This window comes from Leucopleurus acutus (assembly GCF_964270905.1).
Source record: "Leucopleurus acutus genome assembly, chromosome: 8".
Lineage (NCBI taxonomy): Eukaryota > Metazoa > Chordata > Mammalia > Artiodactyla > Delphinidae > Leucopleurus > Leucopleurus acutus.
In genome coordinates this window covers 15,779,510-15,793,767 of record NC_139151.1, presented here as the reverse complement: position 1 = coordinate 15,793,767, position 14,258 = coordinate 15,779,510, and the positions used below count along the sequence as shown (strand labels likewise).

The window sequence follows — 14,258 nt, the reverse complement described above, 5'->3', positions numbered from 1 at the left end:
GATGGGTTTAAGCTTTCGGACAGGCAGGGGCACAGGGTCCCAGAGCCCTCATACAAATGCTGCTTCTCGGTCTGGAGAGAAAACAAGTGACTATAGCCCTTCTGGGGCTGGATTTGCAGACCCTGGGGGTAGGCAAGGGGCCATGTGTGCACACACGCCTGTGTACTATACACACACATATGCCCCTGCTTTTGAACTCCAAGCTTGTGCTGTGTGCCGGGAGCCACATGTGCCCAGTGCAGGGGCTCTGCCCTCTGTGATCACACACACACACATGCACGCACACGCACGCGCGCGCACATGCCCCTTTCCCTCTCCCAGGGCTGGGAGACATGGTCGCTCAGCACAATCACAACAGGCCCAGCGAGTCGCTGAGACGGAATGCATCAGATTCAATTCATTAGGACTGATCGCTCCCTGAATGGGGTTGAATAATTGATGAGCAGAAGCAGCTTTCAGGATGTTCCGCATACTCGGAGGCTCGCTGGAGCCTTGGTATTTATTTATTTTTTTAAGCCAACAAACCCGGCCAAATGCTCGCTGGTGCAGGCGGGTGAAGGGAGTAGAGCAAAGGTTAGATGTTTTAATATGTGATGTTTACACTGTAAACTCTCGGTCCACGGCTTGTGACAGAAATGGATATAGGCAGGTCGCCCCGAGATGCTGGGAACGGAAGGCAGGCTGGGGATGGGGCCTGGGGGCTGTGAGGTTCCTGCCAGCACAAGGCCCCTGGGCTGGGCAAAGGTTTTAGCCTGAAAGGGGGGGGCCAAGATGCCCCTCAGCCTGGCTGGGGTGCAGCAGTGGGGGGGGGGGCAGCGAGGCAGATGCTGTTAGGGTCTCCTCTCTCCTCCCCAGGCTGGAGATGGGCCACAGAGACAGCCCGTCCCCCAGTTCTCAGGCTCAGAGCCAGGCTTCCCAGAAAGTCACTCCAACCCAGACTAATGTCTCAGTTTCAGCTCAAGAAACAAACACTGTCTGGCACTGTGACAGGTGGTGGACGCACAAGGGCGCATGGGACACGGCCCCAGTGTGCCGATGAGGGTGAGCCCTGGTGACAGGAGCAGAGGGCGAAGCACTGATCGCACGTTTGCTGCTACCTTCCGTTTCTCCAGCTGTTCTCCTGACATCTGCCCCGGGAGGTCCCATCTTCACCACACGCGTGAAGGGGCCCAAAACGGAGGCAGCATCTGTCTCCCCAAACCTTTCCTTCCCCCAGACTCCCCTCTTCCCGTCCACAAGGCCTCCACTCCATCTTGCTTCAGGAGTCTGGGGCCCGCTGGGGTCTTCCCCTGTGCCAGGGCCCCTTTGCAGGCCCAGACCCCCCTGCTTTCTCTTCCTTCCCATGGGCCCTAGGGCACAGGCTGGCCCCCTCTCCGGGTTCATGTGGTCCCTTGGGGATATGCGTGAGCCTGCCCTGGCTCTTCAGAAAGGGACAAAAGCCCCTTACCCAGCACGGCCACCACTGACCCAGTGACTTTCCAGCCCAGCTGCCTGGATTTTACTGACCTCTCCTTAGCCAGGCCTGGCAGGCGCCACCTCTCCATCCTGCCTCCTAGGTGACCAGGCCGCCCTGCCCTCACCCACCGTCCAGACAATCTCCAGGCCTGTCAGTTCCAAAGAATGTGTTTGGGAGGGAGCTTCACACCCCCGCACAGCCCCTAAACCCAGGGGACAGCTGTCGTCTAGTCACGAATTCATTTATTTGCTCATTTATATGCGTTCATTTGTTTAATCCACAGACATGTACTGAACGGCTGCCATGAACCAGGCACTGTGTTAGGTGCCCCCCGCACAAAACACAGACCTCACCCAGGTAAGTGTGGCGGGCCTGGGAGGGAGAAGAATTTTAGGCACCAGGCGGTGCTCTCCAGGCCTCCAGCTGCATTAGCAGGTGGAAGGTCCTTGCCCATCCCATAAAAGCAGCCTCGGCCGGCCAGTCTGAGCCCTGGAAGGGAGTCAGGGCACCCAGCACATGCACCCTCCACCCAGCTTCTTGCTGCTTCCGCCCTGCGACTCCTGCCCCTCTCCTACCCGTTGGTCTCTCATGGGCCCTGCTGAGTTCTGGGTGGTTCCATGCTAACATCAGGGGAACAATATAGCCTGTCCCCTCTGACCTGGGCCTCTTGCCCAGGTGCCACTGACCCCTCATGCCCCTGGGGCCAGTGCTGCCGTGACTTGTAGCCCACAGAAGGAACTGGAATATAGAGGTACCCGTGGCCTTCTTATGTACCCCCTGCAATCTCCCCCCTCCCAGCCCCCAGCAATCTTCCACCCTGCCCCCTTTTGTCCAAACTCCAGGCCGCAGCCCTCTCTTCCGTGGCTTTCCACTCCCTCAGGACTGCCTGCCGCTGCCTGAGTGGCTGGCTGAAGAGTGGCCCACAATCCTGGGTGACCAGGAGGGCTCCGGTTCAGGCTGGAAGTTGGGGGAGGCCTACCTTTGACGGCCACGTGGACGCTCTGGCTGATGGAGAGCTGCGGCTGGATGAGGACGCTGCACAGGTACTCCCCTTCGTCCATGCCCTTCTGCACATCAGTCAGTTTGAGGGTCCCGTTCTCGAACACCACCTGGCGGTGGTTGTCGGGCAGCAGGAGGGCATCCTTATACCACTTGATGGAGTAGTAGGGGTAGCCGATGACCCTGCAGTTGATAAGGGTGTCCCGCCCGGCGACAGCTGTGATGTTCCTCATCGCCCGGATGCTGGGGGGGCCTGGGCAGGAGTTGGGAGGGAGGGGGAGGGGAGGGGCGATGGCGCGGTTAGCCAGGGACGGCCGGGCGCTGCCCCGCGATGCTCTTCTCAGTCGCTTGGACTCGGAAACTCTTAGGGGATGAAAATTTGGCAGGGGGAGAGGGAGGCCTTTTTTATAAGACTAAAGGCAGAGAGCTCCCCTGGTGGCGCAGTGGTTGAGAGTCCGCCTGCCAATGCAGGGGACACGGGTTCGTGCCCGGTCTGGGAGGATCCCACATGCCGCGGAGCGGCTGGGCCCGTGAGCCATGGCCGCTGAGCCTGCGCGTCCGGAGCCTGTGCTCCACAACGGGAGAGGCCACGGCAGTGAGAGGCCCGCGTACCAAAAAAAAAAAAAAAAAAAAAAAAAACCCACAAAAACAAAAACGAGACTAAAGGCAGAGGTTGGAACTGGGGGCACCCGTGGTCTCTCCCGGACTCACTGTTACTATCTTCAATTAGTTGCAAACAGACATGTTTCATTCAAGCCCAGGGCGAGACTCCGTCCCCGAACGGGAGAGGCTAGATGAGCGAACTGAAGCCTCACCGAGAAGTTACTGGGATTTGGGAGGGCGAGTCCTCGTTTATGAGGAGGTTAAGATTCGGGGGTGAGAATGGAAAAGTAGAGATTTTGTTATTTTCATTTGATTTGCTCATAATGGTCTTGTACCAAAGAGGATCGCACATACATTAACTATTTAAAGGACGATAGGAAGGTCTTCATGGATGATTTTCTTTCAACAGGTAAATGTGTTTTGTGGGCCCCTGAGAAGGGGCTATAAAGAGGGGCTCTGATCACACTGGCGGAGGGGAGAGAGTGTCGTCACCTGGGTCAGGTAGGCGGATGGCCACGTGGGAATTGCAAAGGGGGCTCAGAGGCCACCATGCAGGGTTAGTGCTGGAATGGGTAAATGAAACTCTGGGCTTCCAGCTCCCCCACCAGTAGGTGAGGGGCAGGACCGGGGCATCTCCCACGACCCTGCAGCTCTGTCCCCTTCCAGTTCAGAGAGGGTGGGAGGGTGGCCAAAGGGAGGCCACATTTCTCATGCGGGGTCGGACACCTGGCACAGGTGAATTTAGCATGAACCCCCCACTCCCCTTCCCCGTGCCTATGACAGCCACCAGTGCCCCTAGTCCAGCACCCCTTCTCCCCCACTCCCCTGTGCCTCTTCTGCTCTCGTGTCAGGGCTCACTGGTTGGGTCAGATGAGGACTAATCTGACACCACAGGGCTGCAAAGAGCTTCAGAGGATCCTCTGCTCTCACCACAGCAACCTGGAGACCTGAGGCACGGGGATGGTCACCTTGAGGACTCCTTCCCCCTCTCTTGAAGGTGCTTGCCTTGGGCCACCCTCACCCAGCCTGAGTCCCCTATTCTTGATGGCTGGGGTCTTGGAGGGTAGCCAGGGGAGGGTGGACACTGAGATGCTGGTGCCCTGGCTCCTGGCTGCTTACACCTCCTGGAGTATTGTGGGAGTGGGATACAGCTTCGGTGGACACCCCTATCAAAGGGCAAGCCTGGCCCCACTTCCCCTTCCTTGTCCCTGGCCTTGCAAGGCCCTGGTGGGACTGTAGGCGCCAGTGGAGCACTTAGTGTACCTGGGGCCAGAGAGATTGATGGGGAGGAACGGGGTGGGGGGCAGGATTGTGGGAGGGGTGAAGGGGTATGGGGAATGGGAATGCAAAGGGGGAGAACGGTACCAGACACACACACACACACACACACACACACACACACACACACACACACACACGAATGGATGATGGGACTTGTGGAGGGCAGGGAAACGGGGAGAGAGAGGAGAGAGACCTCTACTAAAATCAAAATGACGATTAAGAATAAGTACTAATCACCACAAGAAGAATGGTAAGCACAGAGATGGCAAAGGAACTCAAAAGCCTATTCTGATATTTAAATGTAGACAGGCACCTCTTACGTTTATTCGCGCCTGATATTCAGCACTGCCCACCGAGTTCCGCGCCGTGCACCGGTACACGCCCCCGTCGCGGATCTGGGGCCCCGTGACATTCATGTGGCTGATGGTGGTGCCGTCGGACATGGTGTACTGGCTGGTGCGGTGGCTTCCGTCCCGCATGATGGGCTCGTCGTCCAGGGCCCAGGTGACGGTAGGGGGCGGGGCGCCCTTGGCAGCGCACATCAGTGAGAACTGCTCCCCGGGGTTGACCACCTTCTCGCTGAAGGATGAGACGATGCGGGGCGTGCCGTCTGCAGGGAGCGAGGAGCCCCCTTAAGGGTCACCGAGTCACAGAGAGACCATCCCCCCAGGCCACCCCACCTCGTCATGGGGAGGAGGCAACGCAGAGGACGTAACAATGGTAAAGCACTTCCGCGTACTTCCAAGATTCATGTACCATCCGCAAAACCCTGTTTAGTGCACGTGAATGAAGACTCCTGGATTTGAATCCTCCCTCAACTACCTGTTAGTTCTGTGTCTTTGGGCAAGTTACTTAACCTCTCTGAGTCTTTCCATCTCCCCTCTGTGGAGGATGGAGATAATGGGGATAATGATTATATCCTCCTGGATATATATCCTCCTGGTACTGATGATGTGAGGAGTAAATGAATTAATGCATTAAAGATGCTTACACAGCACTTTGCAAGTGCTTAATAAATGTTAGCTCCTCTCAACTTTTCCTTTTCTGCCTCTTTCTCCTCCCTTTTTAAATAAAGCCATAGCGGCTCAGAGGTTAGCTATGTGTGGAACCAGGACCTGAACGGTCCAATTCCAGCTCTGATTCGAGTGGGAGGGGTGCTGGTGCTGTAACTCTGTTAGCAAAAGCCTGAAGCTTGAGTCTTAACATGTAAGCTGCCCGGGGCCAGTGGTGGTGGTGGGGTCTGTTTGGGGGCTTAAGTCTTGGTTAATGGAATAACCTTGGACAGCATAAGTAACCCCCCGGGGCCCCACTTCCTCCATGGATCATGGGGGACGTAATCATTAACCCTGGCCATCCTTCCACACAGGATTGCTGTAAAGGATTAAAATAGGTGCTAAATCCTTGAAAAAGTCAAACACCAAAACAAACATACAAAAAAAAGCAAGGCAAATGTAACATGGCACTCTACACCCCACCCACATGTCACACCAAAATGCTGACGTTAACTCAGGCTGCCAGCCCCTGGCCCCATTTCTGAGGGAGACCCTTATCTCCAACCTGGGGAGAGCCTGGTGCCTGGTGGTGCCTGGTGGAGCCTGGTACTGCCTGGCGTGGCCACCGCCTTTGGCCTCTCCTCTGCCTCTCTCCCCAGCCCTCCCTCTCTGGCTGCCCCTCCCTTCCAGCTCATTGCCCCTCTCACCAGCCTCATTCTCCACATCCCAGCTCTGAACTGGTGGGCACCAGCTGCCCTGTGAGATCCACCAACGGCACAGGGGTACCCTCAGAGAGAAGATGCACTGGGGGGGAGTAGTCTGCTCCTGGGTGGGGAGTAGTTCAGACAGGAGGTCCCCTGAGATGAAAGGCACCCATTTCACACTAGACTGTGCCCAGCTGATGTGTTTCCTCATTGGGAAGAGAGACCAGGGATGGGGCAGGACAAGAGGAGGCAGGGGCTGAGGAAGGCAGTTTGCTGGGCACCGGGTGAAGGATGAGGGCTTAGTTTCGATGGATGCCCAGCTCTCATGCCCCACTTGCCAAGGAATGAGGACCTCTGGGCTGTAACAGTGAGACAGATACCCGTGGGGTTTGCCTAGGTTTGGTGTTTTCGTTATCACAGTGAAAAATCCTTGGAAGGAACAGGATTATGGGAGCAACAAAGGAGCTGGGGAACCACTGAATTTGTCGGTAAGGATAGGGCCTCTGCTAAGCCCCCCGGATCTTTGTGCAAATAAGAAAAAGGTGCCTCCTCTGCGTGGTCACAGCCCAGCGTGGGTGCGTGGCTTGGTAAGTGGAGCGCAAGCTGCATTTCAATCCTCACCCTCTTAGTTGAGCACCTTGTGTAGTGAACGACCCGAACAACCGTACACAGAGGTGCTGGGTGCGGAACCTTGCGGGGGGTGGTAGCTTTAAAAGGAGAGAGAAGCAGGTAGAAAGCCAGGTCCATGGTAAGAAACAGGGCCTGCTCTGAAGAGACCTCAGGCAGGGAGAGGATTCAAAAATCCAGAGGTTCCCAGCACCCTTCCAGAGCCTCTGGGAGACCGAGAGTCTTTGAGACCCTACTGAAGGCCCTTCTAATAGTGAAGTTCTAGTAATTTTGAAGGGCAGAGTCAACAGAGTACGGCGGTTAAGAGGCCTGAGTTCAAACCCCAGCCCTCTTCCTTAGCAGGGCCGTGTGACCTTGGGCAAGTGACCGAAGCCTCGGTTTCCTCAGCGGCCAAATGGTTATTATAAAATAAAAAAAAAAGTATCTGCACACAGGGCCCTTGGGAGGATTAAGTAAGACAGTGCATCTGCCTGGAGTGCTGTGAGTGCTGAATGAATGCCTCCTGCCTCTGGCCGGGCTGTAGGAGCCCTGAACCCGCCCGTCTGCTCCGGCGGCCCCAGCTCACCCTCGAGCACAATGATGGCGAAGTCCTGGGCGGTCTGGGCTTTGCGGGTGGCGAAGCACTGGTAGGCCCCGGAGTGGCTCTTCTGGGCCGAGGTGATGAGCAGGGTCTCGTTGCTGAGCCCGCGGATGGAGATGGCCTCGTTGGGCAGCAGCAGCTCGGTGTTGCGGTACCAGCGAATGGTGAACTCCGGGGAGCCCGTGAGGGCGCAGGAGAGGATGACCGTGCTGCCAATGCCGGTCTTCAGCTTCTTTGGTGTCAGGGTCACATGAAGAGGGTCTGTGCCAGACCAGGCAGGGGAGAGGCGAGGGAAAACAGGGAGGAAAAGGAAAGAAAAAGGACTCACTGTGAGTGGAGTGTGGCCAGGAGTGGGCTGTGGTCACAAAAGTCCCCAGGAGTCAGGAGGCCCTGATTCTGTCTCCAAGACTCCTTGTAGCAGGGGGGACCAGGACGAGCGAATTCCTTTCTCTAGGGCTCAGTTTACTCATCTGTTAAATGGCAGGGTCAGGCCAGGAGATGTCTTTACGTCTGTTGTTCTGATGGCCTGTGCTTTCCTGATGTGGGCCCTTTGGCTGGGCGGGGCTGGGAAGCTCCCTTTGGCTCAGGAGGATGATGGGAGCTCGTCTGGTTCACTGTCCTCGCTGTCACCCACCCTAGAAACCAGGGAGGCACCCACGGCCGAGCCACCTGTCTCCTGTACTTATACAGATAACCACTTGCTACCTTCTGCTGGCCTGACTTCCTTTATATGCATCAGTTAATCCCCTGCCCTTCATCCTCACCACCCCTGTCCTGCTGCAGGCCTGCAGCTCCTGGCCTGGACCCATGCAGTACTCTCTTCTCCCTGCCCCCCTTTTCCCTGTGTCCCGCCATCGGTTCTCCATGCTGCAGCCAGCCACCGCCCTGTTCAGAACTTCCACGCGCCCAAAAACTCAGCGTGGCATTCAAGGCCATCAAGGCCCTTGGGGACCTGGCACCCTTCTCAGCAATGCAGTGTCTAGACCAGCAGCCTGCCTGTGCTTCCTGCACACCCAGAGTCTCACCTAGAGCACCCTTTGCCCCCTCTACCTACTTCCTACTCATCCTTCACATTGAACTCAGGTGTCATCTCTTCCAGGAAGCCTTCCTGGACACCACTCCCCTCCCAGGCTGGGTTAAAGATCTCTCTTCTGGGGTTCCCTGTGTGTGACTAACACAAGACTAAGGTCATGGTCTTCTAATCACCTCTTTGTGTTTCTATCTCTCCCTCTGGACTCTGAGCCACTTGAAAGCAGGGCGGTGTCCCTCATCTTTATATCACTACTGCTGTCTGAGTCATGTTGATCGCTTCACTGGCTGGCTGGCTGGTTACCACCCCCAAGCTGGCCTCTCTCCCTTCATCTCCATGGGCTTGGGGTTCTGTACAGGAGCCTTGGACCCCCAACGAGGGAGCTTGCAGGAGATGGGGGCACGGCAGGCCCGTCTGGGGGGGCACAGTCAAAGCACACACGAGTCTGCTTACACTGTGCTCTCCCTACTCACTGCCAGAGCCTCTGCCTGCTGTCCAGGAAATGTCAGTGCAACGTGATGCAGGTGGCATCCTCCTTGTCCCAGTCACCAGCCAGGGCTCTCAGGGCCCTGCCAGCCAGCCAGCCGCTCTCTCCTCCCTGCCCCTGCACGGGCTAGGATGCGTGGGAGGCTTGGGGGCAGAATGATGTGGAGTATGGAAAGCATTGCTTTCCTCTCCATGAACCTGGCAGAGAGGAGCTATCACAAGGATGGAAGACAGAGAAAAGCCATGAACCTGGTTGTCCAGCCAAGCCCAGTGTGGCAGAGGGTGGGGAGCTGTCTCAGAGGAGAATGAGGTGTACCCTTCCACTCGGGGGCAGGGGCAGGCGGTACGTGCACACAGCCGTAGGCAGTTACTTACTGTGTGTCTGTGAGCGTGCTCTAGGATGACAGTGTGTTACGTGGAGGAATGTGTGTATCTGTGAGTGTATATGGGCACCATATATGTGTGCACGTGTGTATGGGGAGGTGGGCATGTGAACTTTCAACACATCTGCCTGTGTGTGTGTGTGTGTGTGTGTGTGTGTGTGTGTGTAAGTACCTGCCTGCCTGTCTGTCCTGAGGCAGGAGCTCTGAACACCAAATTACTCAGAGTTAGGTTTGCTACTTTTCCAAGGATTTGGGGGTACGTGGCCCTCCTGACCTGTTCCCTGAGACAGTGTGTGTGTGTGAGTTTGAGTGTGTGTGTGTGTATATAGCAGGAGGGGTTGAAGGTAATTCTAGACCAGACAATTTTGGACAGTGCTTAGGTCAAGAGGGTACTAATCCTGGTCCTTCTCCCTGCCTCCTCTGCGGCCCAGGGTTTGTCTATATAAGAGGACCGCCCCTCCCCCCAAGCCTTCAGCATTGTAACCTAAGCATTTGTATTATGAACTGTGGCTCCCAGAGCATTTCTTGGGGCTGTTCCTGCTCTTCCAGCTTCACAGTGGATTCGCAGAGGGGGGGTCTCTTCCCCACACTGCAGATAAATGTGCTCCAACTGCCAAGACCCCCTTGACTATGGGGAGGACACTGGGCCCATATCTGGGCTGAGGGCGACAGGACAGCAGAAGGCCAGGAGGGGGTGGGCTCTGTGTGGTTCTCTGGTCCACCTGAGGGTCCGCAGACCTGCAGCTCTGTGCTCATGAGATAGGTGGTGAGCTGGGCGGAGAGCATCTTTGGTCAATCTCAACGGCAGAGCGCCCCTTTCTGCAGGGTGGGGATGGGATCACCTCTGGATGGCCTCTTTCTGCCGCCCAGGCCGAATCTCTCACAATGCCCTCGGGTGCAAAGTTCAAGGACTCAGGCTACTGCTGCCCCACAGGGGTGAGATCCCACAATCCTGGGTCTCCAGATCTCTAAACGTCAGCCCCGCTGCTGCCAACACCTTCCCTGCAGCCCCGAGAGCAGGGAACTCGAGGGAGGGCTGGCGGGCCGGGGGGCAAAGGATGCCCCTGGGTCTCATAAGTCCCCCTCCAGGGTTCTTTCCCTAGCTTCAGCCCCTCTGCCTCGACCTCTCTGCCCTTCCGGCAGCTCAGCAGCAGCCGGGGTCTGCGAAGACCTCCTGCTCTCCACACGTGCTCCCTGGACCCTGGGGCTCTGGGATGGGGAGGAACAGGAAGGACCAGAGTTAATGTCCAACTGGCAGGTCCTGGAAAGGCTGCCTTGGGTGTTTACCTCCAGCGTCTGCCCTGATCAGTCGGTACTTCTATTAATTATCACTAAATATTCTGAATGTCGCCTCTGGTGGGTTCATATGTCCTCTGATGGATTCATATCAGCATTGTTCCCTTTAGTATAGACTCTGCCTCCTCCCAAGAAGCTGAGAAGCCCTGTGAGCTTATCACATCACCGTCATTGTCGCTTTTGACCCTCGTGACCTCTGGGAGGTCGGAGGGCCAGGGTTATTATCCCCTTTGACAGAAAAGGGCACAGAGGTGATGCCCAGGGTTATATGATTTTCCCCAAGTCAGTTACGATCTGGTGATATCAGAACCAAAAGGCAGGTCTTCTGATTTCAAACCCAGTGCTTTCCCCAGGACACCAACCTGCCTTCCCCAACCAGGGGGTCATCCCCTGGGGCCGGCCAGAGGCAGGGGCGGCTGCCCCCACGCCCCTCCCCACCACACACGGTGCTCTCAAAGGTTACTGAAGCTGGAAGAGGGGCTTCCCCGCTCACCGATGACTGTGAGGGTGCCTGTGGCCTCTGCCGAGCCGAAGGTGTTGGTGACCTCACAAATGTAGGTGCCGCTGTCCTCGGTCCGCAGGTCACTGATGGTCAGCCCCATGATGTGCTTGGTCCAGCGGCTATCAGCTGGAAGGGGTCGGCCATCCTTGAGCCAGCGGATGGCAGGGATGGGGTAGCCGGAGGCGGTGCAGGGCAGCTCCATGTTGAGGCCGGCCCACACTTCCTGGGAGTGGAAGCCGTCCAGGATGGTGGGGATCGACTCGGCCGGGTCTGGAAGGCAGAGAACACGAGAGGTCCTGGCCAGCCCTGGGTGGGAGCAGGAAGGCAGGCCCCCAGAACTTGCTGCCCACTGGTGCCCGGAGTGAATGATACCCAGTGTGCGAGGCTCTCTGTGTCTCCCTGTGCCCCAGACTCTGGCCCAAACGCTCCTACTCGGGCCAGACGGAGGCCCTGAGAAGCACAGCTGGGAGCAGGGGCTGGGGGAGGAAAGGATATGGTGGGCAGACTAGGCTAGAATGACAGACAGACAGACAGACAGAGGGAAAAAGGGAAACAGCAAGAGACACAGGGAGGGAGGGACTTTCACACAAACAGTCCCTGTGACATGAGGATCATGACATCTTGGGTTTGTAATTCTGGTCAGTCTCAGTCTGGGCCCGTCAAGGATGGGCATCCCTGTCCCCCCCCGTCTCTTCCCACCTGCAATCTGGGCAGGCTCAGAGGGGGCAGTGCCTTTCCACCAGGGCCCAGAAGGGTTCAGATGTTAAGCCTTCCACAAAGCACACTGGCTACCCCAACGATGCTTCTGTTTTTTGCATTCCCAAACCTAGAGAAAACAGCGACTGTGGGCCTGCGCCCTACATTGCAGGAGGCCTAGGGCCTCACTGGTGGGATTCTGTGTGTGATGCCCGTGTTATGTGAGCGGCGTGGTGGCTGCTACCTCAGTCTAGTTCTCACCCTAAAAGGCCTCTCTGGGTTTTCTGCCCACCGGGGACCTTTCCCTGATGTAAAATTCCCATAGGCTCCCTCTACCTACATATTACAATCCACACTTCTTATCCTGAATTAGGCCTTCTGGGATCTGTGATCTCACGCCAACCAGGTCCCTGGCCTGCCTCGCCCCCCCCCCGCCCCGACCCCTTTCTGATCTCACCAGTTCCCCACTCAGGGCATGCTGTCCGCCAGCCCACTCTGCTTGGCCAACTCCTACTAATCTTTCAAAACCAGCTTCAACGTCATCTCCTCTGGACGCCTCCCTCAGGCCACTTTCACTGGATTCCCATAGTTTTCCTTTGCTTTCATTTTATTTTCAAGCAGCCTTTTCTTTTAAAGAAAAAGAATGAAAAGTGCAAATATGCACATGACAAAACTTCAGAAAGTAGAGGAGAGCATACAGTGCAAAGGGAGTCCCCCTCACCCCTGCACCCAGCCACCCCGCTTCCCTCCCAGGGGCGACCACTGTCGCCACTCCCCCCCAGGCCCTTGCCAACAGCACTTAGCACCAGGCCATGTATCTGGCTCCCCTGGAAGGCCGAGAGCTCCTTGGGGCAGCGCTGATCCCCTACGGCATCTCCACGTGCCTGGCACAGAGCAGGGCTACTGAACCATAAACGTCTGAGGGAGGGTGAACGGGGGCACGTGGGCATGGGGTGGGCCGGTGGTCTGCCTTTTCCACATGGCAGAACTTTACAGGCTCATGGAATAGTAGAGCTGGCTTAGGGACTCGGAAGGCACACACAGATGAGGGCCTGGAGACCAGAGAGGTGCAGTGACCTGCTCAGATCACACTGCAGAGCCAAGATCCGAAACCAGGTCTCTGCCACCCTTGTTCAGTAAATGGGGTCTAACCCCGGATTCTGCTCCAGAGTGAACCGTGAGAGCGCTGATGCCCCTCTCGGCCCCTTCTTGACTAAATGGGAAACTTCCTCTGTCCTCAGCTCACCCGCCCCCCCCCCCCCGCCCCCTTTGGAGACAGGCTGAGCTAGGAATGCTCCTCCCTGGGGAAAGAACTTTCCAGAAGATTCTCTGCTCCTTCCCTATTGTCCATGGCTTCTCACAGGGAGCCTGAGACTGGGAATCAGGAGACCCAGGCACCAGTCAGCCTGGGTCACTGATAAGCCGTGTGACCTTGGGTGAGTCTTATGATCTCCCAGAGACTGAGTTTCCTCGTCTGCACGTGGAGGTGATACCACTGCTTCCAGATCTCCTAAGGCTGTTGTGGGCAACAGAGCAAAATGTGTGTCAAAGAGCTCGAGTGACACTAACCCACCACGCAGACATGCCCGGCGATTACTATTCTGCCCCCCACCCGCCCTCCCTCCCTGCCAGCTTCTGCGGCCTCTTCCCCATCCTGTGGGAATGGTTGGGCTAAACAAACCCGGTGCCAGGGAAGAATTACTCAATGTGACACTTAATTGATGCAAAATACACAAATTCCGTGGCGCACCGCAGAATTTACAAGCGGAGGGGCCCATGGGGCGGTGGAGGAAGGGGCTGGGGGTGGGGATGGAATTAATCGCTGAGTCTCAGGCGTGAAATTAAATTCTGAGGGAAAGAAACCTCTTTCATTACTCTGGAGCAGAAGTAAAATGCTGTGGCGTGTATGGTGGCAGCCTGGGGGGATCGGGGGCTGCCAGGGCCAGTGCAGGGCTGGGAGACAGATGGCCTGGTCCTGAGAAATCTCTGGGGGTATGCTGGGGCTGGGCTGGCGGGGGGTAGGGGGTCCCGGGGTCGGTGTGCCCCGGGGTCGGGGTCGGGGGCTGCTGGGACCTCTCCCAGCTGGCTGAACAGTTCTGCCCTGGAATATGACTTCTGCACTTGGCTCGGCACCCCGTGAGCTGGGGAACCCTCGTCCAGTCTCTCAATCTCTCTGGTCCCTGGTGCCCTCCTTTATAAATGCAAATGATGGTGCCTCTTCCACAGAGCTAATGCCCATGACAGCACTTGGTAAACTCCAAAAAGCACCTCGATGTGACGAAGGGTTATTAGGTTGTATTTTTAGGGGGCTCAGTCTTTCCTCACGACTGCCTCCTCTTCAGAGAATTAACAGAAAAATGAAAAGTCCTTCCCCGCCCCCTGAGATGTAGTAGGAATAATAATCCAGCGACGATAGAACAACAATAACAACGACCACAACAAACAGAGCAGCTACTCTCCGCTGAGCCCTTCCTGTGTGTTCGGCCCCAGGCTAAGCTTTCTACGCGGCACCCTATTTAATTCTCACAACGACCCCAAGGAGAACATGTCACTCCCATTTTACAGATGGGGAAGCTGAGGTTTGGAGACATTATTGATTTGATGCCAGGTTGTACAGCTAGTG

At 56.7% G+C, this 14,258-nt stretch overlaps 1 protein-coding gene across 1 annotated transcript in view; it reads right to left on the bottom strand.

Moving 5' to 3' along the window:
* The window catches only part of DSCAML1 (DS cell adhesion molecule like 1), a gene marked incomplete at both ends in the record, with an annotated part of 342,523 nt that overhangs the window by 83,800 nt on the left and 244,465 nt on the right, over nt 1–14,258 (bottom strand). Inside the window, 4 exons of the mRNA XM_082845529.1 lie at nt 2,436–2,708; nt 4,653–4,949; nt 7,228–7,503; nt 10,931–11,209. Coding sequence (XP_082701655.1) covers nt 2,436–2,708; nt 4,653–4,949; nt 7,228–7,503; nt 10,931–11,209 — 1,125 coding nt within the window. The remainder of the gene's footprint in view (nt 1–2,435; nt 2,709–4,652; nt 4,950–7,227; nt 7,504–10,930; nt 11,210–14,258) is intronic.